The sequence below is a fragment of the Kwoniella botswanensis genome, chromosome 1 (genome assembly GCF_036426115.1).
Source record: "Kwoniella botswanensis chromosome 1, complete sequence".
Taxonomy (NCBI): Eukaryota; Fungi; Basidiomycota; class Tremellomycetes; order Tremellales; family Cryptococcaceae; genus Kwoniella; species Kwoniella botswanensis.
Genome location: NC_088599.1, coordinates 4,511,406 through 4,532,645, shown reverse-complemented (window position 1 = coordinate 4,532,645; position 21,240 = coordinate 4,511,406). Strand labels below are relative to the sequence as shown.

The 21,240-nt window shown below is 45.3% G+C and overlaps 11 protein-coding genes across 11 annotated transcripts; 3 read left to right on the top strand and 8 right to left on the bottom strand.

Annotated features, from left to right (window-relative positions):
* Positions 1 to 118: 118 nt before the first annotated feature.
* On the bottom strand, positions 119 to 1,400 carry L199_001719 (uncharacterized protein; the record flags this gene model as incomplete). Its single annotated transcript, XM_064887472.1, has 3 exons — positions 119 to 490; positions 648 to 980; positions 1,242 to 1,400. 3 exons carry the CDS (start codon positions 1,398 to 1,400, stop codon positions 119 to 121), a joined length of 864 nt encoding a protein of 287 aa, XP_064743544.1.
* Positions 1,401 to 2,039: 639 nt separating this feature from the next.
* On the bottom strand, positions 2,040 to 4,030 carry L199_001718 (uncharacterized protein; the record flags this gene model as incomplete). Its single annotated transcript, XM_064887471.1, has 10 exons — positions 2,040 to 2,229; positions 2,369 to 2,520; positions 2,584 to 2,651; positions 2,710 to 2,874; positions 2,944 to 3,061; positions 3,135 to 3,363; positions 3,445 to 3,525; positions 3,583 to 3,658; positions 3,727 to 3,814; positions 3,875 to 4,030. 10 exons carry the CDS (start codon positions 4,028 to 4,030, stop codon positions 2,040 to 2,042), a joined length of 1,323 nt encoding a protein of 440 aa, XP_064743543.1.
* A 294-nt stretch (positions 4,031 to 4,324) lies between these two features.
* L199_001717 (uncharacterized protein) lies at positions 4,325 to 6,676 on the top strand (the record flags this gene model as incomplete). Its single annotated transcript, XM_064887470.1, has 9 exons — positions 4,325 to 4,387; positions 4,525 to 4,666; positions 4,784 to 4,958; positions 5,040 to 5,160; positions 5,245 to 5,333; positions 5,428 to 5,622; positions 5,696 to 5,897; positions 5,946 to 6,017; positions 6,080 to 6,676. 9 exons carry the CDS (start codon positions 4,325 to 4,327, stop codon positions 6,674 to 6,676), a joined length of 1,656 nt encoding a protein of 551 aa, XP_064743542.1.
* Positions 6,677 to 6,867: 191 nt separating this feature from the next.
* On the bottom strand, positions 6,868 to 7,662 carry L199_001716 (uncharacterized protein; the record flags this gene model as incomplete). The annotated part of the gene is made up of 1 exon (XM_064887469.1): positions 6,868 to 7,662. The coding sequence occupies one exon, from the start codon at positions 7,660 to 7,662 to the stop codon at positions 6,868 to 6,870; it is 795 nt and encodes a 264-aa protein (XP_064743541.1).
* Positions 7,663 to 8,368: 706 nt separating this feature from the next.
* Positions 8,369 to 9,436, bottom strand: L199_001715 (uncharacterized protein; the record flags this gene model as incomplete). The annotated part of the gene is made up of 2 exons (XM_064887468.1): positions 8,369 to 9,220; positions 9,281 to 9,436. 2 exons carry the CDS (start codon positions 9,434 to 9,436, stop codon positions 8,369 to 8,371), a joined length of 1,008 nt encoding a protein of 335 aa, XP_064743540.1.
* Positions 9,437 to 9,995: 559 nt separating this feature from the next.
* L199_001714 (uncharacterized protein) lies at positions 9,996 to 10,613 on the bottom strand (the record flags this gene model as incomplete). The annotated part of the gene is made up of 2 exons (XM_064887467.1): positions 9,996 to 10,361; positions 10,467 to 10,613. The coding sequence occupies 2 exons, from the start codon at positions 10,611 to 10,613 to the stop codon at positions 9,996 to 9,998; spliced, it is 513 nt and encodes a 170-aa protein (XP_064743539.1).
* Positions 10,614 to 11,771: 1,158 nt separating this feature from the next.
* L199_001713 (uncharacterized protein) lies at positions 11,772 to 14,183 on the top strand (the record flags this gene model as incomplete). The annotated part of the gene is made up of 8 exons (XM_064887466.1): positions 11,772 to 11,990; positions 12,051 to 12,205; positions 12,273 to 12,447; positions 12,510 to 12,775; positions 12,843 to 13,034; positions 13,105 to 13,285; positions 13,363 to 13,722; positions 13,782 to 14,183. 8 exons carry the CDS (start codon positions 11,772 to 11,774, stop codon positions 14,181 to 14,183), a joined length of 1,950 nt encoding a protein of 649 aa, XP_064743538.1.
* Positions 14,184 to 14,719: 536 nt separating this feature from the next.
* On the bottom strand, positions 14,720 to 16,531 carry L199_001712 (uncharacterized protein; the record flags this gene model as incomplete). The annotated part of the gene is made up of 7 exons (XM_064887465.1): positions 14,720 to 14,863; positions 14,930 to 15,012; positions 15,071 to 15,182; positions 15,248 to 15,354; positions 15,432 to 16,017; positions 16,086 to 16,196; positions 16,268 to 16,531. The coding sequence occupies 7 exons, from the start codon at positions 16,529 to 16,531 to the stop codon at positions 14,720 to 14,722; spliced, it is 1,407 nt and encodes a 468-aa protein (XP_064743537.1).
* Positions 16,532 to 16,922: 391 nt separating this feature from the next.
* Positions 16,923 to 18,792, top strand: L199_001711 (uncharacterized protein; the record flags this gene model as incomplete). Its single annotated transcript, XM_064887464.1, has 10 exons — positions 16,923 to 17,051; positions 17,111 to 17,203; positions 17,330 to 17,506; positions 17,573 to 17,659; positions 17,729 to 17,794; positions 17,877 to 17,977; positions 18,048 to 18,068; positions 18,152 to 18,348; positions 18,493 to 18,601; positions 18,669 to 18,792. 10 exons carry the CDS (start codon positions 16,923 to 16,925, stop codon positions 18,790 to 18,792), a joined length of 1,104 nt encoding a protein of 367 aa, XP_064743536.1.
* A 422-nt stretch (positions 18,793 to 19,214) lies between these two features.
* Positions 19,215 to 20,600, bottom strand: L199_001710 (uncharacterized protein; the record flags this gene model as incomplete). Its single annotated transcript, XM_064887463.1, has 4 exons — positions 19,215 to 19,343; positions 19,459 to 19,890; positions 20,008 to 20,220; positions 20,349 to 20,600. 4 exons carry the CDS (start codon positions 20,598 to 20,600, stop codon positions 19,215 to 19,217), a joined length of 1,026 nt encoding a protein of 341 aa, XP_064743535.1.
* Positions 20,601 to 20,698: 98 nt separating this feature from the next.
* On the bottom strand, positions 20,699 to 21,232 carry L199_001709 (uncharacterized protein; the record flags this gene model as incomplete). The annotated part of the gene is made up of 3 exons (XM_064887462.1): positions 20,699 to 20,719; positions 20,836 to 21,139; positions 21,204 to 21,232. 3 exons carry the CDS (start codon positions 21,230 to 21,232, stop codon positions 20,699 to 20,701), a joined length of 354 nt encoding a protein of 117 aa, XP_064743534.1.
* Positions 21,233 to 21,240: the final 8 nt, after the last annotated feature.

The window sequence follows — 21,240 nt, the reverse complement described above, 5'->3', positions numbered from 1 at the left end:
AGAAATACTGTACATATATCTTGTATATCCTATACCAACCAGATCACATATGCTACATATTCTCTATAATCAAACAGTCATACCTATCAAGCACGTACAGAACCGAGTATCACACCGATTAAGCCTGATAACTTTCCGAACTGTCTCTAACATCTTTCACCTCACTACGTATCTGACCTTGCCACACACCCAATTCCATACCCATCTCCCAACCCACTCTTTCTTCTTCGTCGTCGCCATACCGCTGTTGGTCCTGCTTGTGCTGCTGGTCTGGAGGGATAGGCATCTGAATTATTACTCCCATCTGCACTGGTTCACCTGCAGATACGTTTCTATTGACTTGCGTGATTTGTGGGACTGGGACTTCTGAGGGTGAAGGTGATGATCGTTGACGGAAGCCGAATAGTGGTCTCGGGGAGGATACCTCAGGTGGGTTGGAGGATGTGGAAGGTGGTGGAGAGGAGAGAAGAAGGGATTGGATGGATATTGGCTGCGGTTGAATGATCATTGATTAGCATAATATCATCAAATAAGAACATCTGAGTCGGGTAAATTGATATTTGTCGAAAATGTTTTCAAGCAAATATGCTTTTCCCAAACATTCCCAAGAACAGCAATCGCAGATCAACATGATCCATCTCACTTACCTCGGCACTATCCAGCCCATCCTGCAGCCTATTCTCATTTTCCCAGACCACGCAGTCGTAAATCTTAGGTTTCAACTTCAACTTTTCCTTATCCCTTTCCCTCTCTCTACGCCTATTCATCTCACTCTCCAGATTACCCAATCTGTCAAACCCTTCTGATGTCCAGGTTGCTAGTCCCGCCAGACGCCAATATGGATCAATGACCGGTTGAGGAATCGGTTCGCCTCTTGCTAAAGCAATTTGAGTGGCTGTTCGATAACGCCTTCTCATCCTTACTGCTCTCAAAGCCAGACATCCCGCGAGAATGAGGAGGACTACTAGGATACCCAGGAACTGCAGTTGGATAAATCAGCTTATTGCCTTATGCATTCATGCTTGGTACCACCATGAAGACGAACGGCGGATCGGGACGAGTCTGAGGTGCAATTGACAAAATGGTGATGCGCGGTAAGGCAAAATCTTCCCACACTGAACTAATCATCCCATGCCAGACAATCATACATCCGCTCATCGCCTTCCACTGAATCTCCATTTGAGTCCTTACCATCACTTTACCCCGAGTGAACAATCGAAAGACGACAAAAGCACACTCACAACCAGATAGTAAACGTTCGGACTACCTGCCCTATCATCATCACTATTGCCCCTTGATCCACTCTGAGTAGGAAACAACCCCCTCGTACTACTCGCTTCTCCACTTTCGGTGGCTGTTCCCGCGAAGAGGGGGGTGTCGGATGTAGAGCTGGTACTCATTGCATTGGGATTATAACCTAAGTTCCTTCTCCGTAAAGTGGAATTAGAGGGGCCGATAAGTCCAGATGTGGATGGGATTGCAGACGGCCCCGATTTGGGTGGAAGTTGAGGAACCAGTTTGCCTATAGCTACACTAGCTTGGCTTTGAGCAGACTGTTCGTCTGATTCGAGTGAGAGAATTTGGCAAATGGATGAATGATCCTTTGATGATGGAAGATGACCAAAGGGAACTGGATATTGCGATTTGGTTTTAGTTTGTTGATATTGGTAATCGGCGGTTTCAAGATGTCTTAAACTGATTTATTCAAGGTATGCACAACAACAAGATAGTGCAGTAAGTATAGGTATGTTGCTATTTTTGTGGGTGGGGAACGATGGTATTCTTTCAAGAAATGCGAGATGGGATACATGTATAAATAAGTTGAAAGGGAATAGATGAACGAGTGAGAATGACGAATTTGACTTTTGAAACGAAAACAACGTAAAGCGGCAAACACCTACGAGTGCACCTTAAATCCCCAAAGTGATGATGACGATCCAGGCATATTATTGACATATGCATATATACAACAACTCTAGTGGTTACTACTTCTAGCATCGCGATGATCCGTAGACCTCTGATCTATGGTATGCAATGAATCATACATAGTTGATAGACAGATTCACACTGACTGGTAAAGCCGGATCGGTGACCACAATACCTTCTTCATCCCCTAACAAATCTACAAGCAATTTATCGAGATTCGGTTTAGTAGCTTCGTATACGTCTGGAGGTGATGGCCAGAACAGTGCGCCTTTCGAATATGACAAAGAAGGTTTGGATATTTGGCTATGACATGATTTAGCGTTGATCAGCTCAATATTCCACGAGAAAGTCGGGGTAGCAAGCCTTCGGAAATGAAGTGTCCATACAGAGCGATCTCGCAGATCATATGTATCAGGACTTGACGGAAGTTCAAATCACTCACAGATCCTGTCTATTCGTCAGACTTTCGATAAACCTCTCCAAAGTCCAGTCTTTACCCGCATCGGCAGTCAAGCTCTCTCCACCACAGACCGGACATTCAGGTCGTTTTTCATGTTCGAAAGTATACGTATACACGGAATCGTTGCCGACATACTGGAAACATAAGCAGTGTCATGTCAGCTGGCTGATTGCTAGCCTCATCTACTGCCAGCTCACCATCATGTAATTGTTGAGGTAAGGAGCGCAAGCCGTAGCTATCTTAAGCGCTTCATTGCAGCATGAAGCTAGATAGTAAATCAGCTCAGGTTTCGAACGTCTACAATCTAGCTATGAATGACTGACCAGCTATGATGGCATTGGTACTCGCTATAGCAGGGATGATATTCTTGACCACACCCTGAGTCAGAGCCCAAGTGACACCTTCGATCTTGAATTGAGCTGCTCGGGCGGATGCTTGTTGGTATAACCATTCTATGTGATCGGGATCATCCGTATCTAGTTTTTTGTCTAGATACGACAAATCAGCTGTTCAGCCATGTACAGGCTGTACGGGGGAGGCAGCTTAACGCTACGTACCCTTATGCACCTTGGGCCATTCTAGTACACTTGCCCATTCTATACAATGTTCAGGTAATCGAGGGGTATTGGCGATGGTACAGATAGGGAATGCAGTGGGAGGGGTGAGCATATCGATCTATCACGACGTGGAGCAACATTGATCAGCCGCTATACTTGCGACCGTCCGGATATGGATGGGGCTGACTTACCGAGCATTCATAACAGGATGTGACAGTAGGTAATATAACTCTAGCTTGGCCCTTGAATCCCTCCGTACCGCCATCAATCAAAGGCTTCAATTGCTCTTCATCCTCCTGAGCCATCTGTACGAGAGTAGCATTGATCCATCTTCTAGCTGATATACTGTCTAAGCCAGCTACGACGATGTTGAATTGTTCATAGAATGATAAAGGATGATCCTGGATTTTTCCATGATATCTGAGAACAGATAAACTCAGCTTACGATCGCCTCATGATGAGTCGGCACTGGAAAAAATCAGCTGAGATTTGTTCACATACGGAGTAACTTTCACGCCCGGTACTCTGTTCATGACGAACTCGGCAGCCACGAGAGCTTTCGATTTACCTACATCTGATTCCCTGTGAGAACACGCTTTGTGAGCTTACTTCGATTATAGAATGGTGATAAAAGCTCACCTGAATAAGAATTGACGATTGAGATTCGAGATATCGATAGTATCCATATCAATCACATGAATATCATTGAATCCAGCTAATGCCATTATACGTCATCAGCTTATCTACCATAGCTTGATGGGGCTGCACAGTTAGTTGACTTACTCAAAGCAAGGTTCTGTAAGATCTCACACCCCAGCCCTCCCGCACCGATTACCAATATCTTACTCTGGTTTCTCAGGAAGTCTTTCGTCTTGGTGAATGAATATATCAGCTGTCTAGGACTCCTGCATAGCGTGCTGAGCTGACTTACACCTTGCCCACCTTCGAACCTCTCATCGGTCCATGGTCCCCTCCTATCGAGGATCTTGTCGATGCTGGCGAACCTACTTTCATCGGCGAGATAGGAAGCGATCTTTGAGCTTGATGCGACTCCGTTTGGTATGCCGTTGTGGACCGCTGCTGTCATTGTTGCTTGTGCGAACTGTATAGCTAATGAAAGAGGAAGAGGAAGAGGGTGAGGCAGAGATGGAGGGAGATATGGTTGTAGAGTTGTCGAGGTAAGCAAATGGGGACCCCGTGCCAAGCGGAGTATGTTCGGAACTCCGACATCTGGTCATCACGTGATTTTTGAGATTTCTGTTTTCATGACCGTCCAGTCCAGTTCCATCATTGTTCGTTCAACTGTCGATCTGGATGATGGTCATGTATAACAAGAATATCATCCACACGCAGCGACCGATGGACCACTGGAACATACAAGATGAAGTTAGATGCAACAGACTTGCGATATATTTCAGCAGATGAATTCAGGGTGCTTTCAGCAGTGAGTAAAATCTAATCTTTATCTCCATCAATCATCCTCCTCGTCTCGTCACAGTGGGAGATTGCATTATCAAGAAATTTCAATAGGAAAGATGCCAAGACTGTCCCTCATTGTGCTGACATATATGTGGGTTTCAGGTAGAGATAGGTTCGAAGAATCATGAGGTCGTACCTACATCCCTCATAGCCGAATTGTCAGGAATCAGAGGAGGGAATGTGAATAAAGCTTTAGGGGAGTTGGCCAAGAGGAATTTAGTGGGACGATCACAGAATATCAAGTGTGAGTTTATACTCGCCCTCGCAGATATTTACCTTGCTGTCTGAACCTCCAACTTAGTATATAATACATAGATCACACGAGTGAATAGAGGCTGACCAAACTTTTTTTCTGTCACAGACGATGGATATCGATTAACTTACGGAGGATTAGATTACCTGGCCCTAAGGACATTCTCAAGAAGGAAACTACCAAGTGTGCATTCAGTAGGAACTAGAGTGGGTGTAGGAAAGGAAAGTGACATTATGATAGTGGCCGATGAAAGTGGTGAAAAGAGAATTTTGAAAATGCACAGGTATGTTCTGAGCTATTACCTATATTCAATACTCGTTATGTGAAACATGAAGGGACTAATACTGTGTATACTCTACTTCAGACTGGGTCGTATCTCCTTCCGAGCGATCAAATCGAAGAGAGATTATCTAGGTAAAAGGAAAAGTGCCTCATGGATGTATATGAGTAGATTGTCAGCTCAGAAGGAATTCGCATTTATGAAGGTAAATTTCGAAAACTATGCGGTATACAAAGTCTTGTCTACGAACTGACGAACACCGCTTCCGCCGCACTGGTCACCTCTATAGGCATTATATCAACACGACTTCCCTGTACCAGTGCCCATAGATCAAGCTAGACATTGTGTGGTGATGTCTCTGATAGATGGATACCCATTGTGAGTTGTACCGTCTCATGCAGTCCCCATCAATCGGTCAACGAGCAAATTTTCTGTCGAAAGGTCACTGACGATTGAATTTCATGTTCGTCAGACGAGCGATAGAACAATGCGATGATCCCGCCGACCTCTACTCCAAATTGATGGAATTGATCGTTAGATTAGCTCACGCAGGATTGATACACGGTGATTTCAACGAATTCAACATTATGATCCAACGTAAGACCGGTGAACCAGTCGTGATTGATTTCCCTCAGATGGTCAGTACGAGGCATGAGAATGCGGAATAGTACGTGCTGCTTTGGTTTTGCATAACATGTGAAATAAATCGGTATAGCTGATAAGCCGCTTGGCGTCTGTAGCTTCTTCAACAGAGATGTTAATTGTATAAGACGTTTCTTCCGACGTAGATTCAGGTATGAGGGATTATCTTGGCCCACTTGGAAAGATGTTTTGGAAGTGGAGGATGAAGAGGAAGAGAAAGAGGATAAAGAACTTGGCCCTATATCGGAAGAAGACGAAGAGGAAGAAGAAGCAGAGACGAAAGATGTTGAAGAGCAAGTTGTCACGGTCGCTGAGGAGAATAAAGCGGAAAGCTCGAAGACCGCACAGAAGAGACTGAGGATAGATTTGGAAGTGGAAGCTAGTGGTTTTGGTAGGGCCCTTCAAAGAGAATTGGAAGACGTGAGTTATATCGAAATCTAACTCGTGAAGTTGTGAAACTTCAGGCTGACCCATGTATCTAGTATATGCTGGAAGTCCAAGATTTACCCCCCAGCGATGATGAGGACGAAGATGACGAGGACGAAGATGACGAGGACGAAGATGAAGACGAGGACGAGGACGACGAAGAAGAGGAAGAAAGAGAAGTTGCACAGGAAGATAATTCTGCTCCATTCGACGAAGCGGCTTTCCAAGCTGAGATGTCAGCTCGACTGGAAGCTATCAGACTACACAAAGCACTGGGTAACGATGACCCCGATGATCTCGAATTAGAACATGGATCTGAACATTCCTTGAGCGATCTATCAGAATCTGATTCGGATGATTCAGATGATTCGGTTGGACCTGCTCAGACGGACTACACATCGTATATACCTTCTCAGCGGCATACTCGAAGACATCACGACAGAGTACAGATTAAGAAACTTGGTGATACTGCCAAGAAAGGGTCTGATGTAATTAAAGAGACTGTTGCGAGGCAGGTATCGAAGGAAAGACAGATGACTGAAAGGAAACATCATTCAAAGAGCGGAGGGGCGAAGCCCGGTAAGAGGAAGGGTAGTAAGTGGAAGAATTCTGATAAGTATGCTACCGGGGGCGGAAAGGACGGTGGATGGTAAGGAGGGGTATCAATTGTAGATGAAATAGGGATTTATATCTATTTTCATCCATCAGAATATATTGCAATATCATTCATCTCGCTACCCTGCTCGACTAGCTATTGATCGAATCGTTCTGAACCTACAAACTGCTCATGTGAAATTATGAAATCACGAGATTATGAGGGTCCAAATGATACTGTATTCATCCTTTACCTGAAGCTTCGGTAACCTTCGTAGCCTTGTTGCTCTTCCGGCGGGGTTGGATTAGCATCTGGCTCCAACTGCGTGTCCAACAAGCTGAAATCAATGACATCGTTAGCCTGCCATCCAGCAAAGGACTCCTCAGGCATATCAACAATTTGAGAGGCATTTCCATATGTATCGTGATCACTGTTGAGATTCGGGAAGTCGATGGACGATCCTGATAGTATACCTGTGTTAGATACCCCAGGGTTAAACAGGCTCCAATCGCTGGGCAGAAGATTCCCAAAACAATCAGATTGCGAATGGCCAGCAACCATCATTTCATTAAATCCGGCCTCCATCCCTGGATTGATGGGCTGAGTGTAGTGAGATTGCCCACTGGTTATTTCCCATGATAGATTCTCAGTATAGTGTGTTGACAGTGATGAGTTCTGGGCGGCAAGTGGGTCCCCGAAACCGACAGCGAAAGTCTCAGTGTTGGGTCTCATCGTCCCGAAGGAAATCCCATTTTTCTGATCCGTTTGCGAATGCGCCACGGATTTCGTGGTGATTTGCTGAGAGTCATTCATGCCACTTACGAGACGCACCTCACGCTCATACTGTTTTTCCCACTCTCGTCGTTGCAATCTATGAGATTCACTCCATTTACCAGCTGTTCCCATATCATTCCTTTCTTTCAGACTCTTCCCTCTTTTCTGGTCATTCAAGGATCGTTTCCTCTCTCTATAATCCTCCCAAAGCAGGATCAGCCTCGTTCGATATCCTCCCTGGTTTTCTGGTCTCGATGAATACTCTTCCATCGTTTTCGTGTTATCCCGCTATAAACCGTCGGTCGATTAGAACATCGTCAGCATAAGTTGTCATTCTCCATCCTAATGAGCACATGGAGAGGTTGTGAAGATAAGGGTGCAGGCCTAGTACACGAGTATACACCTACACAATAATAGCATAATGGATCTCCCTCATAGTCCCAAACATGATATGTGAACTCTCTCCCACATGTGCTTCTCCCCTCGACATTATTATTGGACCTTAGATTACTGTTGCTTAGACCGGTACATATGCCCTTCCGAGCAGGAGGTCTCAAGAGCTGATTGGATGAAGAGTCCGACTGCAATGCCATCATCTTGAAGTCGTTTTGGGGTTCTGATTGTTATTTGGACTTGACGATCTGTAATGTTGCAGTCAGGCAATGGATAAATAGAGCTATTTGCAATACAGGGAGCCTGAACAACTAACTAGCCGAGAGACTGGGAAAGTCTCAGGTGTGTCGGTGGGTGTAAGTCGCCACTCTCTCATTCCGACTGAGGGTCCGCTCTCTCCAGGTGGAGCACGATGAAAGGAAATTATTTCAATCACATATGCCTCCTCCCTTGTGAGCTCATTTTAGCATCATTGGGAACGATGCATTGGGCCGCATCGGAGGCGCTGGTTCTGCCTGCTACAGTTGTCAGTAAAGGACGTCGTAGTATAAATGTATGGCTATTGGCGAAAACATCCTATGACCTAAAAATGTGAAGATGCAGTATCATTTGCCTCTAAGTATTCGTGAATCATCCTCTCAAGCTCTTGTGTACCGTTGCTATATTCCTCAACACCCTCCATGATGGCTTCCGTTGAATTCATGGGAGCAGGAAGGTTACTATTTCTCGCTAGTGGCGGATTGGACAATGGGCAATCCTCTGTAGCCGAGGCAAAATAGATTGAAGATGATTCCCACTGAGACTGTACTGATGGATTTTCAAAAGAGTATCCATTTTCCGGCTGACTCCAGGCTCGGTGAGATGCAGACTTATAGGACGAGCCCATCTGGTTTACGTTCAGAATGATGTCTTGGTGGCTAGCACTTGACAGATCTTCACACCCAAAGCTTTGTTCGTATCTGGTCTGCGGAGATGTACTTAACTGCGTAGAAGGTGACTCCAGAAGGAAGTTAATATCGATATCCGCATTGGGCTGGATACTCATGTCCGGATCACGTCCAGTAAGCGGGCCTCCAACGCTCAACAACGTCGATGTGTCCGTTTGCTGATCTACCTCTGGATCGTAATATGAGATTCTATCGTCGGAAGGGTTTTGAGGCGGATTATCTTGACTTGGAGTGATTTCTGAGTGTTGGAGGAATGGACTCAGGAAGTCAGTTGGATACTGGATGGGCAACTTATGAGTCTCTTGAACAGACATGGGAGAACAATCGCGCTTCATGCTGATCCTCTCTTTTCTCCGTCGTCTTGAGAATTCCTTCCATCTTTCAGGCTTATTTGCCTCCTTGGGATAAGATTTCCAATCCCTCAGTAGATCCGTCTCTGTTCGACCAGATCGACTGTCATACTCTTCCATTGCACTTTTGTTATCTCTCTGTACATCGAGTCAGCTGACCATCGCTTCATCACCTGGAATTATCAGCGGTGGACTTACACATGAATAACAGATCGGATCATTCCCGCTATCACCGGGAAGGTACCTGATGGGCTTACCGCACGTCCTAAGTGCCCCATCTTTGTGTTGAGTCCTTAATTTACTTCGGGTGAGAGCAGTGCATGAAGGGTTGTCCAAGTTTGCAGTATTTGGCATCTTGTGGCTACTATCGGCTGTCGAGGCGAGCTCAGATGATGAGTTGTGCGATCTAGAAATCGGTTCTCTTATCGCGCTGTCGAACTGATAGCTAAGGTGAACAAAACAAGAATTGGGTTTCTGATGCGACATCCATCCATAGGAGTTTTGTAGTATTGCTCGTATCGTGCACTGAATTCTCTCTTTTCTGCGGATCAATGGAACGAGGTCAACATCCTTTGATCGGGTCTGGAGAGTTCTGCTCCCTAGTAGAAAAGATAGCACATCCAGGATTTCTATCTTCAACCATCGCAACCTTTGCTTAGTATGGAGACGAGCTGTGAAAAATGTCCTATCCCGGTAGGGCAAAAAATACCATACTCGAGTATCGAAACGCATCTGACAGAATTGTGTCTGAAGACTCAAAGCAAATGTTTCGACGTCAACAGCCGACACATACAACCGTCAAACTGTAATCGAAAATCATCCCTCAACCAACACCTGCAAAGTAAACTGGGCATTCCCGCGATGGTGACATTGACCAATCCCTCGAATGAGAAAAGACCGAAATCCCCTTTGCCTAGAAATTAGTTGTTTCGGTCATCTGAGCTGCTGCGTCAACCAGGCTGGCGAAATCCTCTGGATTCTCCGGCAAGTCCTCATACCATTCGTTTCCCGACGCTGACGAGGCACAGACCATCGCTTGATCAAATTGTGAATTATCTGTCTCTGTTATCCCTGGTTGTCTTTCTTGATCGGTTGAGTGATCTCGATTGTTAGTTCCGGTGCTCTGAGTGATCCTCTCATTTCGTTTCTCCCGGCAGAATGGAGTCCATCGCTTATTCTTTGGTCTGTTCGCCTGGAACCAGAACCAGTCCTTCAAAAGAGAAGTTTGTTTACCTGTCTGCCTACTAGCATATTCCCTCATGGACGCTGAATTTCCCCTCTAGAAGCATATCACGAGCAAAATTATAGCGTCAGATAAGCGGCTCTATTCTACTGTACTGCTGACAGTTCAGTGCATGATGGTTATGGGGTTTCAATGACTCACGCATCGATAACATATTGGGTCATCTTTCTCGTCACCTGGCTTATATGAAAATCTGCTTGAGCATCTTTCGGGTTGGCCGGTACGAGTTGTAATGGCCGTACAAGTTTTGAGTAGGGCGTCAGAATCCGGGTGCGGTTCCTTAGACATACTGAGCTCTCGATCTTACACGGGAAACGACGCTGATTGTAGGGCAAGCTGTTGAAAAGCTTCGACTACTCGACAGACAGGCTTGGGGAGAAGTTGGATATGAGAAAATGTCTCATTTACCCTGATACCAACAGTTCGAAGTCTTAACAAGCGGTGGCGTATACGGAGCTCTGCGACGCAGAGGCCCAGCAAAGCATCTCATACAAGGAGCTCGTAATCAGAGAAGAAGGCTCTCAGCTTCGGCTATGAGCACTCAAAGGATGTCACTGTTTCAGGGAGGTTGTAAGGTTCCAAGAAAGGAGTGACACACAGAATCACTCACCGATACATTGTACTCACCTTTCTTTTATTCCCTTTGTCAGCGTATTTGAGTGGTACAGCTTGCATTCATTCTCAACGGTCTATTACCCAGTGACAATGTCAAGCAAAATGTTGAACATAGTCATAGATTGTGTTTTCGATCAAATTGCGGTTAATCATGAAATGTTCCAAGCCGAACCGATCGAGGCCACTCAACCTCTTGAGAGGCAAAATTGTCTTTCCCGTCAATCACTATGACCCTCAGGAGTAAGACGGTTATCCAGATCGCCCTGTAACTTTCCAAGTGAAAGCAGAATTCGTACTTTCAGCAGATTCTTGATCGCAATTCAGGTCAGCTGCAAATACTCCCCTACAAGAGGAAAGCCCAAGCCTTGGTAGCTATACAGTAGGGGATGATGGGCTCGATGAACTATCCGGCTACACCGGCGATCGCACAGACACCCAGATCAATCAACCAAGATCCAAGATCAATGCAATCATCCTTTGAGCTGATGTGGATTGGAAATTCTCCGTAGAAAGGAAGACACTGCCGCATGAGAACAAAGTAAGGAATACATTGGACGCCAAGTGATCATGATGGCGAAAGCAGTGAGCCATGGACTAAGAGCTATGATCATCTCTGTCTTGTATGATCACCTGATGATCTCTTGTGTACATCATCAGATTCAACACAGACATACTGTACACAGCAGAGTCACCTTTCCTCTTCGAAGTCCACTCTTCTGTTGGTATATAAATCTTCAGACACTGATCGACAGATTTGCCACTCAAATCTATTTTGTCTTGTTCACACACTCATTGTACTATCTTACGATACCAGAGATACCAATTATAAACATGAGATGCCCATTGACTATCTTACCTCATATTATACTATTTCCATTGACATGGGGTTTCCATAATCCCCATGATATATCAATGGATTCGGCACAATGGCTGATGGAGAACCAAGGTCATGGGAGACACTTGGTAAGATCTTTTTTTGGGGGTGATACGAGTTATGCCCCGGATGAAGCCGATTGTCCGGAGAATCAAGAATGGTTATGGACCGCAGACGTGAGCTGTACCATTTGACTATGGTTCCAGGAGCATGTCGCTAACTAAGGATGGATGTAGCATTTATCGAAAGGGGAAGAAAAATTTCTGAAGAAACGAGAGAAAGTAGTCAAGGAAGCTGTAAAGAAGATGATGGATAGCCAACAGATGCCTGCTCCTCCTCAGACACCGGTCATTGGATATGCGATATCAGGAGGTGGATATAGAGCGATGATGTGAGTTCCGGCTGACGTCGACTCAGGCAGTGTCTGGTTACAGCTTTACTGATCTGATTTACTAAAGTACCGGTTTAGGAGGCTTGATGGGTCTAATGAAGCAGAGTGAAGAAGCTGTCAGAGCTGGCACGGGTGGTTGGGCAGATGCTATCACGTACATGGCCGGGTTGAGTGGCGGTTCCTGGGGGACAGCGAGCTGGATCTCGAACGGAGGGATGTTACCGCTGGATATGATCGAGAAAGTAAGAACTTTTATCGATACATGCGATTGTTAGGCTGATCAGTTGAACAACTGCTCATCTAGGTATGGAACCTCGAATCGAATCTGATATTGCCCGATGATGGTAAACTCTCATTCTACTCGAATTTGATCCGTCAAGTGGACGCAAAGCGAAAAGCGAATTTCCCAGCTCAATTGACGGATTACTGGGCATTAGCTCTGGGGGAACAACTTCTCCCTGAAGAATACAGAATGAAAGGGCATGCTGACTTGACGATATCGTCATTGCCTAAAAAGGTGAAGAAGCTGAGTGATGGTGAACTACCCATGCCCATTATCATCGCTTCCCAGTGAGTAAAATCATTCACGTCCACATAACTCACAACGGAGGTTGCTGATATACGTTTGGGTCGACAGACGAGAAGAAGGTGAATATGTGATAGCGCAGAGTGCGACTGTATGGGAGTCCACGCCATATTCGTTTGGTTCATGGGCTTTCGGTTCGAAGAGGAAGACACCAGGAGGATTCACTCCTGTGGAATATTTAGGGACGACTCTGGACAATGCTCAGGCTAAAGGCCAGTGCTGGAAAGGCTTGGACAGACTTGCGTATGTCAACCTCCAGTCCGCAGACTATCTAAAATATCCGGTAGCTGATCACGATCGTCGATATTGGCAGATTCATAATGGGCACTTCTGCCACTTTGTTCAATGGTCTTCTCCTGGAATTGAACGGTACCAACTCGGACAATATCATTGTAACAGCTTTGAAAGGGATCTTACATGAGATCGGAGAAGATAATTTCGATGTGGCGAGAATACCCAACACGTTCAAAGGGTGGGATGTTGAAGAAAATCCGGTAAGCGATGCACTGCACCTTGTTAGAGATAGGCAAGACGTATGTGAGAGTCGTTGTGTCGACCCATACATCTCTAGCTCAAAGACTTCGACCTCCTTACTCTGGTTGATGCAGGCGAAACGGACCAGAATATCCCTCTTGAACCACTACTAGTCCCTGAGAGGAATCTCGATGCTATTATCACCTTCGATGCGTCTAGACAAACCGAGACCAGCTGGCCCAATGGAAGTTCAATTCACACCACGTCTGAACGTGCTGTCATACTGGATGAAAGGGACGATACGAGGATCAAGATGCCAAAAGTACCTACAGCAAACGGATTCATCAATGGCGGCTTGAATACTCGACCGACTTTCTTTGGTTGTGAGAACACGACTACCCCTTTGATCGTATACATCCCTCAATTCCCTTGGACATACTATTCAAACAAATCCACAGTAAGTGCTGAGCCAACTGAGTGTACCATTCGATAAATCGCTGATCCAAATGAGTGTAGTTTCAACTGGATTTTGACCTTCACGCCGCTAAGCAGACGATGTTGAACGGTATGCGATCGCTTACACTCAACTCCACTGTGCCTACTTGGCCCAAATGTCTCTCTTGTGCATTAACCGATCGTGCTTTCGCTTATACCTCCCAGAACAGGACGGATGAGTGTAAGAAGTGTTTCGATGATTTCTGCTGGGATGGGACCAGTAATGATTCCACACCACCGGAGTACAAACCTGTTCTAGGTGTACCTGATTGGCTGGAAAACAAAGGCTTAGTAGACTCAAGATATAAGGATGGAAAGGAAGGAACGAATAATTGGAAGGATGATGAGGCTTCGGGTTTGAAGAAAGGAGGATTCGAGGAGATCGCTAAAGGTTTCATGGAGAGGATAGGTCTTGACTTCTGAGTACGGCCATTGGCTTGGATTTCTGTAGGCTTGGAAGAGATATGTTGTGCGGGTATATCACGTAGCAGAGCAGTTGAGTGTAATGTGGCAGGAGAGGGTGAAGATAGAGCATCTTTAGTATCTACATGATTGTCATCCATTCATTATTTGACGATCAATATCTCGACTATTTAATATTTCTGTAGTATCTATGTATCTATATTGTATTAATGCCTCTCATTCTGTTGAGCCACGACCTTCGAAGATCATCAACATCGAACTTTTCTGGCCCTCTTAGGCATATAAGGCTGCGCAGATGTCCTTGGCTGGCATCATGTGGTTCTCAGGAGAAGGCGGCAACACCGAGCATCCTACATCCTTCAGTGCATGACTAAGCACTGAGCAGCCAAAACAGGTAGGTCTCCTTTCCAAGGTTAAACAACCCTCATTGAGAACACAGTCTGACATCTATAAAGACCGTTGCAAGACGCGATGCATAAAGTGCCTCCCTGGTACAAGAATCCAGACAGTCTATATGCCAATGCTGCCCTTCACGCTTATACCTCCACTACATCTAACTCATCATCCTGAGCTACTTCCACTTTTTGACCTTTGACCAATTCCTGTACGTGATCATCTTTCGTATCATTTCCTTCATCCCTCTGAAGAAGATTCACCAAACGTTCGATTGAATCGACGATCTATATCATTCTCGGATATCAGTTTACTACTTCGGACGTCGGGGTTGACAAACAGGTCAGACTCACCTGCTGATCTTTTTCCACTTTATGCAACTCCCTAATCACATAGTAAGCCCCCCTAGTCCGTAGGGCTTCCCGACCGGTGAATGCTACATCACCAAGATCAGCTATCATTATTCGTTGATTCTTGGGGAGAATACTACGTACTCGTCGATAACAAAAGGAGGATTTCAATACACATCATCCTCAATACGGTATCTTTCTCCCTCTCTTTCTCGGGTGGTAAGAATTGTAATGTTGGTGGCAAGGTTTCCATTTCCTAAAACCGCAAAGATATCAGCCTGTCTGTTCACGTCCGAAACGGTCAGGATTAATTGAGCTCACGTCGATATCATATTCCTCTGGACCCATCAGAGGTGCAAGGACGTATGGCAGTACATCTACACCTTTTACTTTTCTCGTAGGATCTGAAGGAAGTTTAACACGATCATCTATGATGGAGCAAAATTGAATCAGCTTAAACTTCCATCAGTACATCAGTCTGCCATCTTTATATCCCATCACTCACGCTCAGAAGCCAATAGCCATCCCATACTACCTCTATCCATCGCACAGTTCTTTATACATCCCAACGCACCACCTCGTCTGATCGTATCTGGATGTTCAGTATACACTACAATCTTCGATAACAGCGGTTCATCCTCTTCCGAGGGTTCAGCAGATGAAGGTCGTGGGAAAGGTGGTCGTGGAGTAAGAAGTAATGGTCGAGTCGAAGGTGCCATTGATATATTTGCGAAAACCGATGCTAAGAAATGGCATTCTCCTTTACGCTTGCTTCCACTTTTACCCTCTTTCACACCTTCACTTGCACCATCTTCAAACGCCTGGACTAAAGCCCTTACAGCGTCGATCTCGATTTCGTCACCCTGCTCGACTTCTTGGTTCGGAGGTAGGATGGACGGATCTCGATAATCTGGATGAGTGGTTGATGAAGATGAGGCTGATGCGGGAAGGAAGTATGGAGGATAATGTTTTGATTTGGGTAATGGGACCAGGGGGATGGTAAGGTTGGTTAGAGATGTTATCAGAGACGGATGAGAAGTAAGATTGGATAAGAGCATGGATGTTAAGGGAGATAGGGGAGATGTCGTATTCTAAAGTAAATCTCTGTAAGCAACGATTCACTAATACTGAGTCCGGTGGACGGAAAGAAGACACATACAGCTGTGTAGGATACGAGCCAGACCAGAAATTCCTTGTCTACCAGATGTCTGGCAACAGCGAGTGTATCAGATAGGTTGATCAAAGCAGATAGAGCATCATGAGCGATAGCCTGCCCTCATATGATCAATAACATGAGCATCTGAGCTACTCATACATGATGGAGAAGACGGGCAGACTGACAGCTTGATCTTTACATAGATTCGCCAGGTCCTTCAAAGCTTTGATTTTGACTTCATCACTCTCTTGACCTTCTTTTCTCTTGTTGGGTAGTAATCCACCACCATTACTGGCACTTGCTCCTGTTCCAGCGAACGAAGAAGGGATGAAGATGTGTCTTTCAGCCGAAGCTTTGGGCGTATGTCCGACGAGGTTCTGTAAAGCCAGGTGTCGGACCGACGGATTCGGCTGGTCGAGAAACTGGAATAGCTCGGTGAGGGATGCCATTGTTCTGTCTATGCTACGATGAGATACCACTTAGATCGGTGAGTGAGAAGGAGGAATGTAGAGCGAGATGGATGGTTTTCTGGAAATTTACGAGGATGATAACTAATGAAATTCTCACTTTCCCACGGTTGGCGTCTCGGATTGACCACCAAAAGAACATCACCATCAGACACGCTCAACAACCTACTATAATTTACCTTTTACCACCTCACTGTCCCTCATCCAATCCTTCATCTTCATCATATCATCACCCGATACCCAAATCAGTTCCACAGGCATCACAGAACACCAGGCAGTCTGACTTTTCTGGAACGAGCGCATCTCAACGCGATATCAGCCATATATCCTTCACTTCCTCTTCCCCTTCAACCCTTCCTCAACTCCTTGCAAGATGCTCAGCTCAGCCTTCCGAGCCCCTGCAAAGGACATCGAGCTCACAAGTCCACCTCCAGACTCAGTATCAGCTCTGGCTTTCAGTCCGACAGCTGATATATTGGCTGTTGCTAGTTGGGATAATAATGTGAGTTGATTGTCAGTAACTCCTTTTTGGTAGATCTGCTAACCATATCTGTCATTCAGGTGCGACTATACGATGTAAATTCGCAGGGTCAATCACAGGGAAAGGCGATGTACTCACATCAAGCTCCTGTATTGGATCTGACTTGGTCAAAGGTGAGACTTCATAGTCCCTCGTTCAATTTTCCAGCTATTCAGTCGATGCTCTTCACTCCTTTTCCTGTTAATATGAATTCCCTGGTGGTCTGAATTTGCCACTGATATGTATATTTACACCTCCAGGACGGTCAATTTCTTTTCTCATCAGGATGCGATAACACCGCTCAGATGTACAATATCCAGACTCAACAAGCTCAGCAGGTAGCACAGCACGACGCTCCTATAAAATGTATTGAATATGCGGAAGTACCTGGTAGTGGGCCGGTGTTGATCACCGCAGGATGGGATAAGAAGCTGAAGGTGAGCTATCAATCCACCTCTCACGTCTGAGGAATGCGATGTAGCTTACAGAGATGGTGTTTGTAGTACTGGGATCTGAGATCCGCAAATCCTATAGCTACGTTGGACCTTACAGATAGAGCTTATTCGATGGATGTCGCCGTCTCTTTATTGGTATCTTCAGCTTTCGGTGTCAATGCTCTCTTGTAGTACCTTTAGCTGATTATCCGGTATGAAATACAGGTCGTAGCTACAGGAGATAGGCAGATCCACGTTATAAACCTTTCGAATCCTACCACTATCTACAAAGTGAGCTGGTTTAAGTCTTTCAACCCCTTACTGATGTGGGAAAACGAATGTCAGCTAATACAGTCAATGTGAATGATTTCAGACAATCGAATCTCCCTTGAAATGGCAAACCAGAGTAGTTAAATGTTTCCCTACAGGGGACGCCTATGCTATAGGAAGTGTAGAAGGCAGAGTAGCTATCCAGTGAGTTGCCTGTCCCTGTCCTTTGACATTTTGGGAACGAATAACTGATTGACTCCTGTCTGATTCGCAGATATCCAGGGGGAGATGACAAGTGAGTATCAGCTCCCCCCTTAGCTACATTTTCAAAGACTACTTCCGACCGAGCCGATAGCTGATTTAGATATGACTGAACAGGAAAAACTATTCATTCAAGTGTCATCGATATGATATACCCAATGGATCTTTACCAGGTTCACCAGCCGTAGTGGGCTCACAGCATGTTTTTGCGATCAACACGATAACTTTCCATAAGACTCAATATACTTTCTGTACCGGTGGGAGTGATGGCAGTTTGACTTTCTGGGATGGTGTAGCTAGGACAAAGTTGAAGAGTGAGTAATTGAAGTAATTTCACAGCTATCAAAATAGGGACAATGCCATGACTCCGATCACCGAAAGAGCATGGTCATTCAATACGTCGTTTCTTGAGGTTAATTGTAGAGAAATGCTAACACTCCTGATCATATGTCTGATAGCCTTCTCATGTAAAGATCTCAATAACGGAGATACCGATGCCCGACCCCCTCAATTCGGTACGCCGATCGTAGCTACCTCGTTCAACCACACACATGAGATAATAGCTTAGTGAGTCCACACTACCATCACCTACCTCCTTCTCGTCACCGAGCTGATCCCTTTGTGCATGACTTAGCGCCCTCTCCTACGATTGGTCAAAAGGACACGGAGGAGTGCCACCTCAAGGTTCAAACATTACCAAAGTCATGTTACATCCTGTAAAACCTGAGGAAGTCAATAAGAAACCACCTAAGCGATAAGTCGGGACAAGAAGAGGTTTGTGGGTTTGTGGTAACGAGGGAAGATGTGTGGAATATGAAACTGGATTCGAACGTTGCGAAGAAGAGCAGAAGCAGTGATGGTGATTTTAGATTTCATATTGGCTTGGTTGGGTGAGGGAAAGGATGAATTTCGGGATCGATGAGAGTGAAGGAAAAAGAACATGGTAGTCGAAGATTATCAGAAAGGGATGAGGTTCTAGAATTTGTTAATGATTCTACCCTCTTAGATCAGCATTTCGTATCCGTATGTAGACGAAAAACGTCATCTCAAGAGAAAATGACGATTGGGTCATGATTATGTATAATGAGAATGCATATTATATTATGATATAACATCGATATGATATGACATGTTTAGAGACCATATATGACATTTGACTGGTCTACCACTTAGTTCATCTTCATAATTTCCCACTTTGGAATCTCCACCATATCTTCGGTGCCAACTTCCAATCATGTTTCTGTAAATCAGGATGGAACACATCGAAATCCAGGTTTTCCAAGCGTTGTAAATAATTTTCCGCTGGTACCTATAAATGATGAACACCATGGTGGTATCAGTACCGGACCAACAGACTGACGGATCAATAGACCAAAGAATCTACTGGCAAGTGAGGCTTGGGGCATATGGTATAAGTTACTCACGGCAGACAAGAAAATCGGCATCGCCCTGTCTGGCTTCACCTTCCCTCCTGTATCTTTCAAATCCCTTCTGGCAGTTATCAGCTCGTCCATCCCCCTTGTACCTATCTCCAATGCCGCGTCCCTAAATCCCCGGGCTTCAGCTCCTTTACGTAGCACTTCTTCTTCTACTATATTATGTTTCTCACATATGTCCGATGGGAAATTTATCTGTCTCTTCGACGAGACTAAAACAGGTAAATTACGAAGTAGTGAGACTGTTGTAAGTAAGGTAGAGAGGTGAGAGAGGGTATGAGATATGTGTGAAGATGCTGGATCGGCTGGAGGGAGCAGGATCGGTAAGGGACCTAGCAAGAGGGAGGTGGAGAGGGGTGTGTGGGTGGAGAGATGAGATTCGAGGGTTGGTGAGGACGGTGGGAGAGAGAGGATTTTGGCCTGTACAGGACGGTGGACATGACATGTCAGTCGAAGATGTCTTCACACCACCCCTTAAAGGACTATTATCCGCTGTCTTCTCTATTTCATAAGATAGGATATGCCCGGCTGACTCACCCTAGTCTCTATCATCTGACTGAGATAATACCTCTGCACCGGTCTATTCCTCTTCAAGTCAGCCAGCAACAGCGCAACGGGATGTTGAGGTACTTTCAATGCGGTCTCAGAATTAGTCGAGAAGATGATTTTGAGGGCATCTCGCCAGAATTGGAATCGGATAGCAGCGAGTGCAGGTTGGGTGACGGTAGTGGAGATTAGGTGGAGTTCTAGCTATGATTATCATGAGATGTGTTAGTTGGCTATATGATTATATCAAGAGATACATCGAGATGATATGGTCCCTCATAAGAACATGCTAGATTGAGTTGACGATTTCGAGTTGATCACGAAAAACCCACATTGAAAGCTCTGTATGCAAGGTACCAGCTCCTCTCCCTCCTAGGCCAGAAATAACTACATAGCCACGCTTCGGGGTCTAACCTCTGGACTAACGAGGAACAATATTCCAGAGGTGCTTGTGGACCACCTTGAGTGGAGGGGATGTTGAGAGATGCCGATGCCGATGGTTTGGAGGTTGCATATGCCCTTCGACCGGGCTGAGTGAGTGGACGCAGGGGACGTAAGAAGTGCGATAAGGTGAGTTTGGACATTTCGATGGGATGGTAAGTTGATAGTGCTAGTTGATCGTTACGAGTAAATGGAAATGGCAAAATCCAAGCTACGAGGCGATCGGCGACATGACGTGTTATTACTTGGGTGCAAACTGAGGCTGATAAGGATAAGATAAGGGCACTCAACGGCTGAAATGACAGTGCATCGTGACCAACATGACCTTGTCATCCCTGATATATCTATCTTCTCAACCTCCTTTCCCTCAAACCTTACGAATCTGTACAAACCAGCGCCAGGAATAAGACGATCCGATGCAGACGTATATCTCGTCCATTCGTATTGATGTACATCAAATATTTCTGCTTTCTTCTGACCAATATACGAGTACATTCGATCTTGGTCTATCAAAGAAGGTATTTCCTCTTCTAATCCTTCCTTTACACCTTCGATCTTATCCATCATCAGACCTAATACTCCTTCTGGATGTATTACATCAACCATATTATCCCTACATCCTTTCAAATCACCTAAAGGCTCGAGGGGTATGATGTCTAAGAAACACTGGATCTCACCTGGTCTATCAACTCCATCAGGATGATATGAGAACCACCATATATGCCTTACAAATCCATGTTGCTCACCTGGACCAGGTTTGGTACGGAATGAACATAAATGTAT